At 44.4% G+C, this 19150-nt stretch overlaps 1 protein-coding gene across 2 annotated transcripts in view; it reads right to left on the bottom strand.

Moving 5' to 3' along the window:
• LOC138674204 (spindle assembly abnormal protein 6 homolog) overlaps positions 1–19150 on the bottom strand; it is a 103684-nt gene that overhangs the window by 32109 nt on the left and 52425 nt on the right. For both annotated transcript variants that reach the window (XM_069762113.1, XM_069762117.1), the window contains 6 exons: positions 16850–16927; positions 12887–13006; positions 12425–12616; positions 7707–7901; positions 7473–7562; positions 7208–7387 (listed from right to left, as the gene is read on the bottom strand). In XM_069762113.1, coding sequence (XP_069618214.1) covers positions 7208–7387; positions 7473–7562; positions 7707–7901; positions 12425–12616; positions 12887–13006; positions 16850–16927 — 855 coding nt within the window. The remainder of the gene's footprint in view (positions 1–7207; positions 7388–7472; positions 7563–7706; positions 7902–12424; positions 12617–12886; positions 13007–16849; positions 16928–19150) is intronic.

Here is a 19150-nt window from a genome sequence, read left to right as displayed (position 1 = left end):
CGTCAAAGCCCTCATTTACATAGGGAAAGTGGACGTTTTAAACGCTATTTTAAAGAATTTATTTAACTGATTTATGTTATACAGGGCTGGTTAGGGAGGTAATTTAATCACATTTAGCTCAGAGCTGCTGGATTGGAGGGTATGGGGGACCTGACAGGTTCTCTTTATAAAAAAAGAAATATTATATCAGTAAATAGGCATTTTATATAAAACCGCATGGAACAACCACCTATAAAACAGTGACTACTGAAAGGGAACCTGTCACCAGAAAAAACACCATTAACATGCAGATTTCGGGTTATTCTGTGTGCTAATAGCATTATTATGCTTCCCGGCGCCTGCACGCTGGCCCCAATGCAGAGCCAGTGTCAGTCAGGGTAGGGGCGGAGTTTCAGTCACAAGTTGGCGCCGGTTTAGTCACAGCTCTGAGAATACAGAATGGCAGCTGTGACTGTGCCCGAGGCCCTGACTGACAGCTGGCCCCAATGCAGAGCCAGTGCCAGTCAGGGTAGGGGCCGAGTTTCAGTCACAAGTCGGCGCCAGTTCAGAGACATTGCAGGATTTCTACAACAGTTTACAACATCACCTCATTATCAATAAAAAAAAGAAAATGGACAGACTCAGGAAGAAAGCAGGTCTCAATGTAGCTGAAGGTATGCCCAATTTACAGAATCATTTTAATACATCGTCCTCTGTTGTAAACCTCTCACAATATGAGCCAAGCACAGGAGAAATGCATGTTCTATCAAAGGGACTAACATTCTATCCTACAAAACAGCTTGATAGGGCTCATTTTTGTAGTGATATCGAGGAATTCTTCCGCAGATTGCGACTCAAAGAATTCTTTCATAACCATGCAGATATCACATCACAAGTCTCTCTCTCTATGAAAACATGCGCAGTACATAGAACCGGATCCAGCTAAAAAACGGATCCGGTACATCAGTTTGCATCCGTTTTTTCACTATTTACACCGGATCCGTTTTTAAGCAAATTTGCCGGATATTGCCTGAAACCAAAAACCTGATGTGTGAAAGTAGCCTAAGAGACAATAACAATATCATCATCAAACCAGCTGACAAAGGAGGAGCTGTAGTCATAATGAATGTGACAGATTACATCCAGGAAGCAAACAGACAACTCTTGGATATAAAATACTACACTCCACTTCAGGGAGATCCGACCAAAAAATGCACAGAGGAACTAACACATATCATCAATGGATTTGATTCCACTTCATCCTCACTGCTGGAACTAATACCAGACAAACCCCGAACCGATACCTTCTACATGTTGCCTAAAATACATAAAGAAGGCAATCCTGGGAGGCCTATCATCTCTGGTATAGGGACTTTAACTGAGAATATCTCAGGTTGGGTGGAGAACATTCTGAAACCCTTGGTGAGGCGCACACCCAGCTATATCCAGGACACCACGGATATTCTTTGCAAATTGTCAGCGCTGGGCCCACTTCCAGAGAACACGCTACTAGCCACCATGGATGTAAAGTCTCTCTATTCCAACATTCCTCATGAGGATGGAATTGCAGCATGTAAATATTTCCTTCAAAAGAACAATCTAGCCACAGAACCAACACTGCAATTTATCAGGTTTGTGCTCCATCACAATTATTTTTCTTTTGGGAACAATTTATACCAACAGTGTATGGGAAGCGCCATGGGAAGCAAAATGTCCCCACAATATTCTAATTTATTTATGGCGAAACTAGAGGAAGAATTTTTGTCATCTTGTTCTGTTAAACCTTTTGCATACTTCCGCTACATTGGTGATCTGCTAATAATATGGACAGGCTCAAAAGATGATCTACTCACCTTCCACAATAACTTCAACAAGTTCCACCCAACCATCAAGATCTCCCTCAACGTTTCAAAGACCCAAATACATTTTCTGGACATGACCATATACATCAAGGACAATGCCATACAGACATCCATTTACCACAAGCCCACCGGACGTCCAGCTTATCTTAGCTGGAACAGCTTTCGTCCAAGACACACAAAAAAATCCATCATCTACAGTCAAGCTCTGAGATATATTCGGATCTGTTCAGACAGCAAAGACAGGGAACTACAGCTGGGATCACTGAGGAACACATTCCTACAACAAGGATACCATCCACTGGTAATAGATGAGCAGATCCACAGGGCTACAAGGATCCCAAGAAACAGCCTCCTGGATTACAAACTGCGAGAGGATAACAACAGGGTACCTCTTGTGGTCACATACAACCCTGTTGTGAATTCTGTGGCAGAGCTCCCTCCTGTGGTCACAAGTGGTACTTCGGCTGATTCTCTCTGTGAGCTTCCGTTGGTGGAGGAAAGTGGTACTGCGGCTTCTGAGTTTCCTTCCTCAGGTGATGTGGTGAAGTCGTTAGGTGCTGCTCTATTTAACTCCACCTAGTGCTTTCATCCTGGCCTCCAGTCAATGTTCTAGTATTGGACCTGTTTCCTCCTGGATCGTTCCTGTGGCCTGCTGCTCTGCATAGCTAAGTTCCGCTTTGCTATTTTGTTTGCTGTTTTTTTTCTGTCCAGCTTGTCTATTTGTTTTCTCCTGCTTGCTGGAAGCTCTGGGACGCAGAGGGTGTACCTCCGTGCCGTTAGTTCGGTACGGAGGGTCTTTTTGCCCCCTTTGCGTGGTTTTTGTAGGGTTTTGTGTTGACCGCAAAGTTACCTTTCCTATCCTCGCTCTGTTCAGAAAGTCGGGCCTCACTTTGCTAAATCTATTTCATCTCTACATTTGTCTTTTCATCTTAACTCACAGTCATTATATGTGGGGGCTGCCTTTTCCTTTGGGGTATTTCTCTGAGGCAAGGTAGGCTTATTTTCTATCTTCAGGCTAGCTAGTTTCTCAGGCTGTGCCGAGTTTCATAGGGAGCGTTAGGCGCAATCCACGGCTGCCTCTAGTGTGGTTGGAGAGGATTAGGGATTGCGGTCAGCAAAGTTCCCACGTCTCAGAGCTCGTTCTATGTTTTTGGGTTATTGTCAGGTCACTGTATGTGCTCTGACCTCTATGTCCATTGTGGTACTGAATTACCTTATCATAACACAACCCCCACATGAGCATCCTAAGGAAAATTGGTGCTGATCTCCAACCCATATTCCATAGAGATCACAAATTGAAAGACATATTCCCAGAACTACCACTTCTCTCCTACAAACAGCCCCCTAACTTAAGGTACCGTCACACTAGACGATATCGCTAGCGATCCGTGACGTTGCAGCGTCCTGGCTAGCGATATCGTTCAGTGTGACAGGCAGCAGCGATCAGGCCCCTGCTGTGATATCGCTGGTCGGGGCAGAAAGTCCAGAACTTTGTTTCGTCGCTGGATCTCACGCTGACATCGCTGAATCGGCGTGTGTGACGCCGATTCAGCGATGTCTTCGCTGGTAACCAGGGTAAACATCGGGTTACTAAGCGCAGGGCCGCGCTTAGTAACCCGATGTTTACCCTGGTTACCATCGTTAAAGTAAAAAAAAAAAACACTACATACTTACCTTCCGCTGTCTGTCCCCGGCGCTGTGCTTCTCTGCTCTGGCTGTGAGCGCCGGGCAGCCGGAAAGCACAGCGGTGACGTCACCGCTCTGCTTTCCGGCCGCTGTGCTCACAGCCAGAGCAGAGAAGCACAGCGCCGGGGACAGACAGCGGAAGGTAAGTATGTAGTGTTTTTTTTTTTACTTTAACGATGGTAACCAGGGTACACATCGGGTTACTAAGCGCGGCCCTGCGCTTAGTAACCCGATGTTTACCCTGGTTACCGGCATCGTTGGTCGCTGGAGAGCTGTCTGTGTGACAGCTCTCCAGCGACCAAACAGCGACGCTGCAGCGATCCGGATCGTTGTCGGTATCGCTGCAGCGTCGCTTAATGTGACGGTACCTTTAAGGAATCTACTTGTCAGAAGTGTCCTCTCATCACCATCAGTGACTGGCACAATCCCCTGTATCAATAAAAAACGCAAAACGTGTACCCACATATTATCAACAAATATAGTCCGTGTACCAAACGCAAATCAGGACTACAAGGTCATGGGCTCCTTTTCTTGTACATCCTCCAACGTGGTGTACATGATACAATGTACGAGGTGCCCTGGAAGTATTTATATTGGGGAAACTATACAAAGACTACAAACCAGGATGAACTTACACAGACACACAATCAGGAATGAAGTGGACACACCGGTGGGAAAACATTTCTCTGGACCTGGACACAGTATGACAGACTTAAAAGGGTATGTTTCCACATTCAGGAAACGCTGTGTTTTTGACGCTACGTTGAGCCGCAGCGTCAAAAACGCAGCATCCAGAGGTTACAGAATAGTGGAAGGGATTTAATGAAATCCCGTCTCCAATATGCAGGGAAAAATTCATGCGGCATAGCCGCGAAAATGCGCATGTGGCGCGTCTTTTCAGAACACAGCATGTCGTTACAATGAGCAAACCCCAAAACACGCAAGAACACCGCAGGTGACCTGCCAGTAACCTCAGGTGCAGATTTGGTCAGGATTTTACCTGCATAAAATCCTGACCAAATCCTGAAGCAATCCTGAACATGGACACATACCCTAAGTATTATGTGTCCACGTTCAGGATTGCATCAGGATTTGGTCAGGATTTTATGGAGGTAAAATCCTGTCCAAATCTGCACCTGAGGTCACTGGCAGGTCACCTGCACTGTCCTTGCGTTTTTTTCTTCAATGTAAGGACATGCTGCGTTCTTAAAAGACGTGCCGCATGTGCGTTTTCGCGGGTCTGCCGCGTGCGTCTTTTAATGCATAGTGGAGACGGGATTTCATGAAATCCCCTCCACTATGCTGTAACATCTGGACGCTGCGTTTTTGACGCTGCGGTTCAACGCAGCGTCAAAAACGCAGCGTTTCCAGAACATGGAAACATACCCTAAAAGGTAATTTTAAGGACCACAGGGAAAGAAAAATTTGGGAATACAAACTAATGAAGAGGTTTAATTCGTTGACACTAAGGGTACCGTCACACTATACGATTTATCTACGATCACGACCAGCGATATGACCTGGCCGTGATCGTAGGTAAATCGTAGTGTGGTCGCTGGGGAGCTGTCACACAGACAGCTCTCCAGCGACCAACGATGCCGAGGTCCCCGGGTAACCAGGGTAAACATCGGGTTACTAAGCGCAGGACCGCGCTTAGTAACCCGATGTTTACCCTGGTTACCAGCGTAAAAAAAAAACAAACAAACAAACAGCACATACTTACATTCCGGTGTCCGTCAGGTCCCTTGCCGTCTGCTTCCCGCACTCAGTGACTGCTGGCCGTAAAGTGAAAGTGAAAGCACAGCACAGCGGTGACGTCACCGCTGTGCTCTGCTTTCACTTTACGGCCGGCAGTCACTGAGTGCGGGAAGCAGACGGCAAGGGACCTGACGGACACCAGAATGTAAGTATGTGCTGTTTGTTTTTTTTTAGTTTTACGCTTGTAACCAGGGTAAACATCGGGTTACTAAGTGCGGTCCTGCGCTTAGTAACCCGATGTTTACCCTGGTTACAAGCGAACGCATCGCTAGATCGCATCGCTAGATCGGTGTCACACACACCGATCTAGCGATGACAGCGGGAGATCCAGCGACGAAAGAAAGTTCTAAATGATCTGCTACGACGTACGATTCTCAGCAGGATCCCTGATCGCTGCTGCGTGTCAGACACAGCGATATTGTAATGATATCGCTGGAACGTCACGAATCGTACCGTCGTAGTGATCGAAATGGCAGTGTGTGACGGTACCCTAAGACTCAATTTAACACCTGGATTTATGAGTCACTACATGGATACAATTCACACCTCCACCAGACAGACTCCAGATAACTAAGAACATTATTCCCGCTGCCTCTCCATTTGTAAAGGCCCCTTCACATTTAGCGACGCTGCAGCGATACCGACAACGATCCGAATCGCTGCAGCGTCGCTGTTTGGTCGCTGGAGAGCTGTCACACAGACCGCTCTCCAGCGACCAACGATGCCGGTAACCAGGGTAAACATCGGGTAACTAAGCGCAGGGCCGCGCTTAGTAACCCGATGTTTACCCTGGTTACCATGCTAAAAGTAAAAAAAAACAAACACTAGATACTTACCTACCACTGTCTGTCCTCCAGCGCTGCGCTCTGCTTCTCTGCTCTCCTCCTGTAATGTCTGGGAGCCGGAAAGCAGAGCGGTGACGTCACCGCTCTGCTTTCCGGCTCACAGCCAGTGCAGGAGGAGTGCAGAGCGCAGCGCTGGAGGACAGACAGCGGTAGGTAAGTATCTAGTGTTTGTTTTTTTTTACTTTTAGCATGGTAACCAGGGTAAACATCGGGTTACTAAGCGCGGCCCTGCGCTTAGTTACCCGATGTTTACCCTGGTTACCAGTGAAGACATCGCTGGATCGGTGTCACACACGCCGATCCAGCGATGTCTCCAGGGAGTCCAGCGACGAAATAAAGTTCTGGACTTTATTCAGCGACCAACGATCTCCCAGCAGGGGCCTGATCGTTGGTCGCTGTCACACATAACGATTTCATTAACGATATCGTTGCTACGTCACAAATAGCAACGATATCGTTAACAATATCGTTATGTGTGAAGGTACCTTAAGAAAATGCCTAATTTGATTACCTTGGCTTATCTATGGACTCATCACACTTCCCACCCCCTAACAAATGTCCTCCTGTAGTATTCTTTAAATGTTGTGCTTGTTTCTTATTAATCTACTAGATGGGCTCTGAAAGCTTGCAAACATATTTTCTGGTTAGCCAATAAAGGTATCACTCCTAGAATACTTCTGTCATCATTGGGCAGAAAAGTATTCACATCGAGCCCTAGGAAGGAAAGTTTTAAAAAGTAAAAAAACAGAAACAAAACTCAACCTGCACTAAAGCCAGTAAAATGCAGTGAAAGGCATGGTTTAAAATTGGTAAAATAAGTGATACAGGGCAGGTTTCAGTGGAGAGCTGACTGGTGTGATGATTCCTCCGGCTGCCTTCTCCCACTCCGCTCCAGTTGATAAGACAGGTCTCTCTCTTGTGTCTACATAGGGAAAGACCTGTCCATCAAATGGACCGTGTATGCTAGACCTTTACATTTAGAATGTGAAGCAGGAACGGTTTGACACAAAAAGGAAGTTTGGAATTTTTAAAATGGTGGAAATTAAGTTCTCTCTTCTCTGCAGCGTTCACAAATACCTCGTCTTCTTTCATCTTCAGGCTGTGCTTCACATCCGCTAGTTCAGTCTTCTCTTTTTGAAGCATCTGATCCTTCTCTCCAAGGAGCTTTTCTTGTTGCATCGTCACAGCATTTTTCAGCTTCATTTTGTCTACCAATTTCTTCATATCTATCTGCAACTTTTTGATAATCTCATTTGCCTATAAATGAAGACGAAAAGTATACATCAGCAACGTGTAATGCAAAATACAGAGAAAGTATGGCATTCGATAAAGGCGAGCTTACCTTTATCAGCTCCTCGGAGAGCGATTTAACAGTGGTTTCAAGCTTCCCAGTGTGCAATCGCTTTTGCTCAAGAGCTTCTTCTAGCTTTTTCTAAAAAAAATAAAATAAAAATCTTTATACCTCTAAACCAAAGTATAAGTATTTCTAAATCGCATGATATAAAACTCACAATGTCTTCATTAAGCATTGCAAAAACATATTTGCAAATTAGGAATCATGAGCTGTAAGACAAACCTTCTGTTCTCGAGCACTGTCACAAGCCTCTGTGGTCCGGACCACCACCTCCTCTTTATCCTTTACCTCCTGTTCTAGAACAGCGGAGCGCATTTTATACTGGTTTAGGAGTTTCTCTTTATCGTGGCACTCAGAGTCCAGGGTCGTATTCTCTCTTCGGAGAGAGGCTACCTCTTGCTTTACTCTGTGATTTTCCTGAAATATGAAAGCATTACAAAATTACTACATGCATTAGGGAACAAAAAAAAAAAAAAAAAAAACTTGGAGAGATTTTCCATTTTGGGGACACTTTTTTTTACTCTTAAATACTAGTGATGAGCGAGTGTACTCGTTGCTCCGGTTTTCCCGAGCACGCTCGGGTGACCTCCGAGTATTTATGATTGCTCGGAGATTTAGTTTTTATCCCCGGCAGCTGAATGATTTACAGCTACTAGCCAGCTTGATTACATGTGGGGATTCCCTAGCAACCAGGCAACCACCACATGTAATCAGTCTGGCTAGTAGCTGTAAATCATTCAGCTGCCGCAATGAAAACTAAATCTCAGAGCAGTCATAAATACTCGGAGGTCACCCGAGCGTGCTCGGAAAAAGCCGAGCAATGAGTACACTCGCTCATCACTTATAAATACATGTTTTTAGGGCAAAAAATACATTTGCATTTGAGTTTTGTTAAAAATGTTGCACAGTTTGCCTTCTACAGCCTCTATTTTGTACTGGCCGCAGAATGAGTTAATGGAAAGTCCATCATTGAGCTCGTTCTGACAGTCTTAAAGGGACTGCCAGCATAGAAGGACTGTTCAAACCAAGTACAGGCGCTGGGTGCATCACAGCGGGATAATCATTTAAATACAACTTACCATTTGTTTGTTTTCCCCTCTATCTCCAAGCCCCCTCCAGCCTCTTTGATTGACAGCTCCGACTGTATAAATGATCGGCCTCGCTGTGATGCACTGAGCGCCTGTACTTGGCTTGAACAGTCAGTCACTCTGTGTTGACAGAGTCCCTTTAAAAGGAGGGTTTGTAGATTTTTTAATTTTATCTGTCACTTACTAGGCGCCTCTTAGCTGGCTATGATGATAGACCACAGTTTAATGTGCACAGAAACGAAGAACCTGTAAAAGCCAAGCAGTGCTACATTTTAAATCCAGATGTAAAATTGATTTTTTTGCCCCAAAACATTAAAAAAGTAGTATTTTTAACAATAATTATTAACAATTAATTATTATACTATTTTTAACAAGAATTCGCTCTCTGGCTAAAGTGAAAAATGTAGATTTGTAGATAGTGAGTGATACCCGATTGTACAATATTTCTTACACTGAACATCAGTCACATCTAATGACGCTTGTGAAAAGAAATGAAGTCATCCTAAAATACATTCCAAATCTCCTAATTGTGCATTACATTTAGCATAAAACGTGTCACCATATCTTTTATATACACTTCCCTAATAGCACTAACATTTTAATTTGGCGCCACCATATTCCGTAGTGCTTTACAACATGATCATCATCTCTGTCCCCATAGGGGTCCACAATTTAATTTCCTTTTCAAACCACATGAGTAATTATCTGTATGTGTACTATATCTTAGTCAAATTAGATGGAAGACTTTAAATTAGTTGTCCTCTGTACTATCTAATATCTGAGAGTTCTGAGCAGTGGAAACTCAAAATTATCTTCAATAATATCTGAGAATAAGTTTTCTATGGCAGATAGTTGCAATGAATTTAAAGGGGTATTCCCCAATCTTATCACAATATGTGGTAGGTGTAATAATAATAAAAATATTAGCAAATGCCTCCAATTAGAAATGTGGTATCGTTTTTCTGATTAGCTATGTCTTTTTCCCCACACGAGTTATACGGCCGTTTGTCTGGCCCTATCTGTCATTATATCTGTGGTCGTAACCATGGATACCTAAGGTCCTGCAAAGCCTGCACATGAGGAAAGAGACATAGCGAATCAGAAGAACTATACCACATTTCTAATTGGAGGTATTTGCTGATATTGTTATACTATACTAGCTATTGAACCCGTTCTACGCCCGGGTGGCGAGCATATATATTGGTACATGGTCTCCATCCTGGTATGTGCTGCTCCATCCTGCGTCCCCATCCTGTCATGTGCTGCTCCATCCTGCGTCCCCATCCTGTCATGTGCTGCTCCATCCTGCGTCCCCATTCTGTCATGTGCTGCTCCCATCCTGCGCCCCCGTTCTGTTATGTGCTGCTCCCATCCTGCGCCCCCGTTCTGTCATGTGCTGCTCCCATCCTGCGCCCCCGTTCTGTCATGTGCTGCTCCCATCCTGCGCCCCCGTTCTGTCATGTGCTGCTCCCATCCTGTCATGTGCTGCTCCCAAACTTGCGCCCCCGTTCTGTCATGTGCTGCTCCCATCCTGCGCCCCCGTTCTGTCATGTGCTGCTCCCATCCTGCGCCCTCGTTCTGTCATGTGCTGCTCCCATCCTGCGCCCCCGTTCTGTCATGTGCTGCTCCCATTCTGCGCCCCCGTTCTGTCATGTGCTGCTCCCATCCTGTGCCTCCGTTCTGTCATGTGCTGCTCCCATCCTGCTCCTCCATTCTGTCATTTGCTGCTCCCATCCTGTCATGTGCTGCTCCCAAACTTGCGACCCCGTTCTGTTATGTGCTGCTCCCATCCTGCGCCCCCGTTCTGTCATTTGCTGCTCCCATCCTGTCATGTGCTGCTCCCATCCTGCGCCCCCATTCTGTCATGTGCTGCTGCCATCCTGTACCCCCATTCTGTCATGTGCTGCTCCCATCCTGCGGCACTGTTCTTTAATTTGCTGCTCCCATCCATATGCCCCATACGCTGCTCCATAAGATGCTCCATAGTATATGCCCCGTATCAGGTAGCGTAAGTAACAAATAGCTGTGGCATGAAGTGCCACGGCCTCATGCCACAGCAATTTGTTACTTGCGCCACCTGATTCCTTTCCGCCGCCATTTTCTTGGTCCTCCTGCTGGCGGAATCGGCGCCTGCGCAGTCCGCACTTTCCGGCGCAATTTTCTTGAAGACACACCTGCAGTGTGTCTTCAAGAAAATGGCGCCGGCAGTGTGTCTTCAAGAAAATGGCGCCGGAAAGCGCGGACTGCGCAGGCGCCGATTCCGGCAGCAGGACCAAGAAAATGGCGGCGGAAAGGAATCAGGTGGCGTAAATAACAAATTGCTGTGGCATGAAGTGCCACAGCTTCATGCCACAGCAATTTGTTACTTACGCCATTCCTTTCTGCCCATTTCCTTCGTCCTCCTGCTGCTGGAATCGGCGCCTGCGCAGTCCGCGCTTTCCGGCACCATTTTCTTGAAGACACACCTGCAGTGGAGCCGGAGTGTGTCTTCAAGAAAATGGCGCCAGAAAGCGTGGACTGCGCATGCGCCGATTCCGGCAGCAGAAATCGGCGCCTGCGCAGTCCGCGCTTTCCGGCGCCATTTTCTTGAAGACACACCTGCAGTGGAGCCGGAGTGTGTCTTCAAGAAAATGGTGCCGGAAAGCGCGGACTGCACAGGCGCCAATTCCTGCTGCCGGAATCGGCGCCTGCGCAGTCCGCGCTTTCCAGCGCCAATTTCTTGAAGACACACTCCGGCTCCTCTGCCTGTGACTGGTAAGTCAGAGGGCGGCGCCGGCGCGCATTAAGCACGTCATCGCGCCCTCTGAACTGTCACAGCAGAGGAGCCGGGAGACGGAGCCGCACGCAGCGCTGGAACGGGGAAAGGTGAATATGCTTACCCTCCTGGCGGTCCCTGACTCTCCGGTGGAGATCGCGGTATGCGTTCAGTGCTTACGCATACCGCGATCTCCTGGGAGCGTCACTCTGTGGGGGCCAGACTGCGCCGGCGCTTGCGCCTGCGCAGTCTATAAAGGCTTCGGACAGAGTGACGCTCCCAGTGTTATATCGAATATATAATTGCCTAGAATACTACTTCCTGCAATTTGTGCCAACTTCCGTGGCTTTGTCCGGAGCTAATGTCCGGAGCTAATGTCCGGAGCTAAGTGACGTCAACAGTGTCCAGTGTCTGATTGGTTGCCGCCTGCTGCGAGCGACCAATCAGAAACGTGCCGTACTGTGACACACTCCGCCCGCCATTTTGGTGTGATTTTTGAATTTTTACCTCACAGCAAGTTTCTACTGCGTGGAGGCGGGCCCAGTGACGTTGCTCTTCAAGCTCCTGCCGAATTTCGTCAAAAAAATGATAATACCATTTACCAAAACTATATATATTTAGTTGTGAGGTGGTTCAGTGACATTTTCACACCAATTTTGAACTTTTGTTTGGTGTTTTCTCCATATACTGCCTATTATTTTTGTTCTTTCTTACTATTATTTATTAATTGTATTATTCTTACATTTGAATAAATAAAGTATATATGGATTCTAGACTCCCGATTCTTTAGAATCGGGCTGCCATCTAGTTATAGATATTTGGATAGGATTTTCGAGATGGGAATACCCCTTTTAAAGGAACTAGCTGCAGTTTCTGAAAGAAGTTTAGCAGGTTTGACTTACATTTATTATAACACCCAACCTAAGAACAAAATAAAGCTGCCATTATAGAGAAACTATAAAATATGTTGTTTCGGTCAAACAATAAGACTGGCCCTGATAGGCACTTTATGCTCCATCTCTTGGCATTCTTTCTATTTGGGTGATTGCATTGCAATTCCTAAAATCAGACACAGATTTATGCCGCAGACTACTCACCTCTTCCACCGCTCCGAGTTTGCCTTTGAGTTCTCGAATGCACGACTCCGACTTGTATTTCCGCTCTGTGAGGTCTTTATTGAGCACTTCTAGCTCACACGCTCTGCTCTCCAAGTGCTGCATGGTCCGGCTACTCGAGGATTCCAGCTCCTTCTTTTGCTGCTCATACTTATGCTGGTATTGAGTTTGCATCTAAGAAGAGTAGATACTTAGTTGCGAGACATTCCCCAACATTTGTGTTGGCTACAATGTATCTCAATTGTTCAACAGTATTCCAAGCAGAGCAACAGGTGGGGAGGGCGAGATTGCAGAGTGATCGCCCATTAGTGAAACGCTTGGCACATGAGCTTTGATTTCCGCACTACAAAGAGGTTTTACAGACAAAGACAGAACGCAGGGAACGCTACACAGAATAAAAAAAGCTTTCCATTTCACACCCAATTGCTGGGTAAAATGTCAAACCTGTAAGACTTTCTCCCTTTCAGTCGTGATTTCTTGTGTATGCCGACTGGTTAATAAAGATGTGTGTGATGTCCATTCATTCCTCAACTTATTAAGTTCCTTACATTTCTCATCTAGAGCCTGTAAAGAGGTTGAGGTCAGTAAACGCAGCGCTGTAATTTGGTTTATATGCTTTTGGAAAGCAAGAATATGCACATTACATAAAAAAATATAAATAAAAAAAAAATAATATCAAGAAGCATTAAAGTATAAACTAGCAATTCCCTAGTACTAGTCAACCCAACTGTGTCATAGAAAGAGATACAATATTTTTATGGAGGAGAGAAAGGATTCAGTTCACCCTCCTGTCAGCCAGCAATCACTGACAACCGGGTGCACAGTAGAACTTGGGACAGTCAGTCCCATGCAGAAGGCTCCAGGGTAGTCGGGGATCCAGCACACGTGAGCACATAATATCAAGGTTTATTGGTAAAATAAAAAACTTCTTTATCAGTCTATATTCCGTAAAAAAGATTAGGTAAAAGGTATCTTTTCTTGGAACATACACTGATCAAGGTGTTACCAACTTTGCAATAAACACTGATTTTATCTATTCATGTGTGCTGGATCCCTTACTACCTTATTTCATCTGTAGAGCAGTCCCAGGTTTAGCCATAAAAATAAATAATAGGGAAAAAAATGTTTAATACCAATTAGAAAACATAATTAAAATAATTCTATTTTATGTTCTAGAGTAGAACCATGGGTTAGTATTTTCTCCAATGTGGCTTTAAAAAGGGCAGAATGACTGCTCAAGCTGAGTACAGGCGATCAGTGACCCATAGTAGGGTCAATCATTCACACCATCTACACTACCGTTCAAAAGTTTAGGGTCACTTAGAAATTTCCTTATTTTTGAAAAAAAGCAGTTTTTTTTCCAATGAAGCTAACATTGAATGATTCAGAAATACACTGTAAACATTGTTAATGTGATAAATGACTATTCTAGCTGCAAACATCTGGTTTGTAATGCAATATCTTGGTGTATAGATGCCCATTTCCAACAACCATCACTCCAGTGTTCTTATGGGACTTTGTGTTTGCTAACTGTGTTAGAAGGCTAATGGATAGTTAGAATACCCTTGTAAACCCTTGTGCAAGTATGTTAGCACAGCTGAAAATAGTTTGGCTGATTAGAGAACCTATAAACCTGACCTTCCTTTGAACTAGTTGAGAGTCTGGAGCATTACATTTGTTGGTTCCATGAAACTCTCAAAATGTCCAGAAAAAAAGAACTTGTTCTTAGAAATGAAGGCTATTCCATGCGAGAAATTGCCAAGAAACTGAAGATTTCCTACAACAGTGTATACTACTCCCTTCAGAGGAGAGCACAAACAGGCTCTAACCAGTAGTAAGAGAAGTGGGAGGCCCCGCTGCACAACTGAGCAGTAAGACAAGTACATTAGAGTCTGTAGTTTGAGAAATTGATGTCTCACAGGTCCTCAACTGGCAGCTTCATTAAATAGTACATGCAAAACGCCAGTGTCAACGTCTACAGTGATGATGCGACTCCGGGATGCTGGCCTTCGGTGCAGAGTGGCAAAGAAAAAGCCATATCGGAGACTGGCTAATAAAAGGAAAAGATTAATATGGGCAAAAGAACACAGACATTGGACAGAGAAAGATTGGAAAAAAGTGTTATGGACAGACAAATCCTAGTTTGAGGTGTTTGGATCACACAGAAGAACATTTTTGAGACGCAGAACAACTGAATAGATGCTGGAAGAGTGTCTGACGCCACCTGTCAAGCATGGTGGAGGTAATGTGATGGTCTGGGGTTGCTTTGGTGCTGGTAAAGTGGGAGATTTGTACAAAGTAAAAGGGATTTTGAATAAGGAAGGCTATCACTCCATTTTGCAATGCCATGCCATACCCTGTGGACAGCCAATTTCATCCTACAACAGGACAATGATCCAAAGCACACCTCCAAATTATGCAAGACCTATTTAGGGAAGAAGCAGGCAGCTGGTATTCTATCTGTAATGGAGTGGCCAGCGCAGTCACCAGATCTCAACACCATTGAGTTGTTGTGGGAGCAGCTTGACCGTATGGTACGGAAAAAGTGCTCATCAAGCCAAACCAACTTGTGGGAGGGGCTCCTGGAAGCATGGGGTGAAATTTCTCCAGATTACCTCTGCAAATTAACTGCTAGAATGCCAAAGGTCTGCGATGCTGTAATTGCTGCAAAGGCAGCATTCTTTGACTAAGGCAAAGTTTGAAGGAGAAAATTATTAATTTCAAATAAAAATCTTTGTTTTCAAACCTTGCCAATGTCTGGACTAGATTTTCAATTAATTTGGCAACTCATTTGATTAATAAAAGTATGAGTTTTCATGGAAAACACAAAATTGTCTGGGTGACCCTAAACTTTGGAACGGTAGTGTATATCTGCCTCTATCAAGTCAGAGCTGCCAATCAACTAAGGGGGGTGGATATAAAGAGACAGAAAGCAGGTAGGAAGATGCATATGAATAACTGGCCCCGCCATGAAGCACTGACTGGCAGGAATTAGTTTGAACACTCATTCTGTGCTGCCCCTTTAAGTTGCACCACGATGCTTGCTTCCAAATATACAGGTGCAATACCTGTACTGTGATCCTTTGGGTAACACAGCAATTACTATTTGTTATTTCTTGTTAGCACATGGTAAAAAACGAGGAGGCACCACTAACTGTTGGCATTTAACACATACACATAGGTCTTTGTATGACACTCATGCTGAATGGGATGTGAATATCCCATTATCTGCGTTTTTCAGGCAGGAAGAGAGGATGGGGCGGCTAGGAATCTCTGCAGAGAATATGGCGGGGTGCTAATAGTCTGATCATCAGGGGTGCAGTGTCTGCAGACCAGCCTAGAATATGCAGACATTTTAGAAAGACTTGTCTTGCTTAAGTGCGTTTTATAGGTGAAACTTACATTGTAAATGTGTGTGCTCGGAGAGACATTGTCAGTGCAATGCTAGGGTATAGTATTGGAGCCTATGCAAGTGAAAGGGGATGAGCAGCAGAAACAGCCATTGGCCTTGGTCAGAACTGGCATGGTTTCTGGAGAAAACACCAACCCTTTCTTCAGCTTTACTCAAGTTGTTGGTTATTGAACAATATCTGGGTTGCTTCTCCGGCATGTAATCTTGGGGTAATTACCATAACCAAAGAATTGTATTTCCCAGATTTGTGATGTTATTTCAAGGGTTTCACACTTTCAAGGTAATAAGTCACCAGGTTTTGTTACCCCATCTGAGAGCATCATAATGTAGGGGCAGAGAACCCGATTCCAGTGATGCATCACTTACTGGGCTGCTTGCTGTCATTTTGCTAAAATCCCTGTTTTATTTGCGTAGATCTACCAATTCTCTGAATATTGGGCTAAGTATAACCTGCCCACACCACTGATTGGCAGCCGTCAGCCCATATACAGTGTACGCAGAAAGTTGCTAATCAGTGGTGGGGCCGGGGTTATACACAGATCATGTATATGCTTGACTACCTGGCAGCAGGCTTATCAGTCCTCTAGTGATAATGTCCTACTGATAAAACAGGGATTTGACCCAAAGTCATTAAGCAGCCAGTAAGTGACATCGCTGGAATCAGGGTCTCTGTTTCTACATCATGCTGCTCTCAGATTAGGTGGTGATAAAAACCTGGTGACAAATTCTCAAATGCTACTATATAAGCAACAGAAAACAACAGATACTTCCCGAGTAATTATCTGCTCTCTGCTGTTGCTCCTCCAACCTCAGCGCTTTGGCTATGATGTGACACAGACAGTACAGCCAATCAGTGAGCTCAGCAGCTCATCTCGTGCCTTCTACATCAGGAGAACCGCTGAGCCCAGTGATTGACTGCAGCAGTCAGTTGAGCAGCTGATTCTATCCCAGGTAACAAATATAGAGAACTATACTATATAGGTAATAGCACCAACCTGTTGTGTTAAGCATAGTGTTTGAGAAAAATCTTCTTCAGATTTCTGTAATTTTCCTTTTAGGACACAATTTTCCAACTATAAATATACAATACAACACAATATCATTATATATATTACACATGGTCTCTAAAAAAGCTGCAAATCATTGCAATGCAATTCTTCATATTGGCAGAAAAGTAAATGACCAAACTAATATCCATATTGGGGCAAAGATACATCAAATCAGTCTTCGGTCCGTTATCTGGGATAAAAAAATAAAAAGTAAATTATGGTAAACATGAAATAAGAATGGAGTGACAGATTTACTATATTGTATGCCAAAAAGATAGTGTACACTGTAGCTAAAACCTTGATAATAAAGCCAGGGTAGCTTTAATATCTCTGGAATACTGACAATCCAAGAACGTGCCAACACCATGCAAGAAATATACCCCAAATAAGCCAACTAACAAGCGGTGGAAAGATACTGTAGAATAGATTAGAAAGTCGGAAGATGCACCAAATTCAAGCAGCAAGGACTACCTTGATACATTTAGTGTGAACGGCCTAATTACCATTCGCTCGGTCTAAAAATTATCCCCAATATTCTCAATTTATTTATTAAATCTCCCCCCCCCCCAAAAAAAAAAAATAACCCCAAAAAATGGCTTAATGCCACTTTCAGGTTGGTCACAATTAAACTTTGGATATTCTAAAGCTTAACTTTGCAGAGATACAGTGGGGCAAAAAAGTCATGTCATTGCCAACAAAGGATATATTACAAAGTATTGAGATGAAATTTTGTTTCTGACCAAATACTTATTATCCACCATAATATGCAAATAAAATGTTAAAAAAACAGACAATGTGATTTTCTGGATTTTTTTTCTCAGTTTGTCTCCCATAGTTGAGGTCTACCTATGATCTTTTTAAGTGGTGGAACTTGCACTATTGCTGACTGACTAAATACTTTTTTGCCCCACTGTATGTAAAGCATGCAGATGTAATTGGTAGCTGCAAGCTAGTAAACATAAATAGTAACCATATACTAATAGTCCTACAACAGAAATCTTCAACATTGAAGGGAACCTGTCAGGTGATTCATGCGGCCTGAACCACCCCAGCCTAGCAGGACCTCCGAGGAGAAACGTACCGGACATTAGTCACCCGGCTCAGTCTTAAATGCAAGTTTTTCTCTGAAATGCGGCAGCAAATAACTGGTTTAGAACAGAATTGACTCATTTTGTTATTATAAAGGACTAGATGGTGGCCCGATTCTAACGCATCGGGTATTCTAGAATATGCATGCCCACGTGGTATATTGCCCAGCCACGCAGTATATTGCCCAGCCACGTAGTATATTGCCCAACCACGTAGTATATTGCCCAGCCACGTAGTATATTGCCCAGCCACGTAGTATATTGCCCAGCCACGTAGTATATTGCCCAGCCACGTAGTATATTGCTCAGCCACGTAGTATATTGCCCAACCACGTAGTATATTGCCCAGCCATGTAGTATATTGCACAGCCACGTAGTATATTGCCCAGCGACTTAGTATACAGCACAGAGTCACGTAGTATATTGCCCAGCCACGTAGTATACAGCACAGAGCTACATAGTATACAGCACAGAGCCACGTTGTATACAGCACAGAGCCACGTAGTATACAGCACAGAGCCACGTAGTATACAGCACAGAGCCACGTAGTATATTGCCCAGCCACGTAGTATATTGCCCAGCCATGTAGTATATTGCACAGCCACGTAGTATATTGCCCAGCGACTTAGTATACAGCACAGAGTCACGTAGTATATTGCCCAGCCACGTAGTATACAGCACAGAGCTACATAGTATACAGCACAGAGCTACATAGTATACAGCACAGAGCCACGTAGTATACAGCACAGAGCCACATAGTATACAGCACAGAGCCACGTAGTATACAGCACAGAGCCACGTAGTATACAGCACAGAGCCACGTAGTATACAGCACAGAGCCACGTAGTATATTGCCCAGCCATGTAGTATATTGCACAGCCACGTAGTATATTGCCCAGCGACTTAGTATACAGCACAGAGTCACGTAGTATATTGCCCAGCCACGTAGTATACAGCACAGAGCTACATAGTATACAGCACAGAGCTACATAGTATACAGCACAGAGCCACGTAGTATACAGCACAGAGCCACGTAGTATACAGCAGAGCCACGTAGTATACAGCACAGAGCCACGTAGTATACAGCACAGAGCCACGTAGTATATTGCCCAGCCACGTAGTATATTGCCTAGCCACGTAGCATACAGCACAGACACGT

This window comes from Ranitomeya imitator, chromosome 1, assembly GCF_032444005.1.
Source record: "Ranitomeya imitator isolate aRanImi1 chromosome 1, aRanImi1.pri, whole genome shotgun sequence".
Taxonomy (NCBI): domain Eukaryota; kingdom Metazoa; phylum Chordata; class Amphibia; order Anura; family Dendrobatidae; genus Ranitomeya; species Ranitomeya imitator.
Note: the sequence above shows the minus strand (reverse complement) of the source record. Positions and strands in the feature narration are given on the sequence as shown.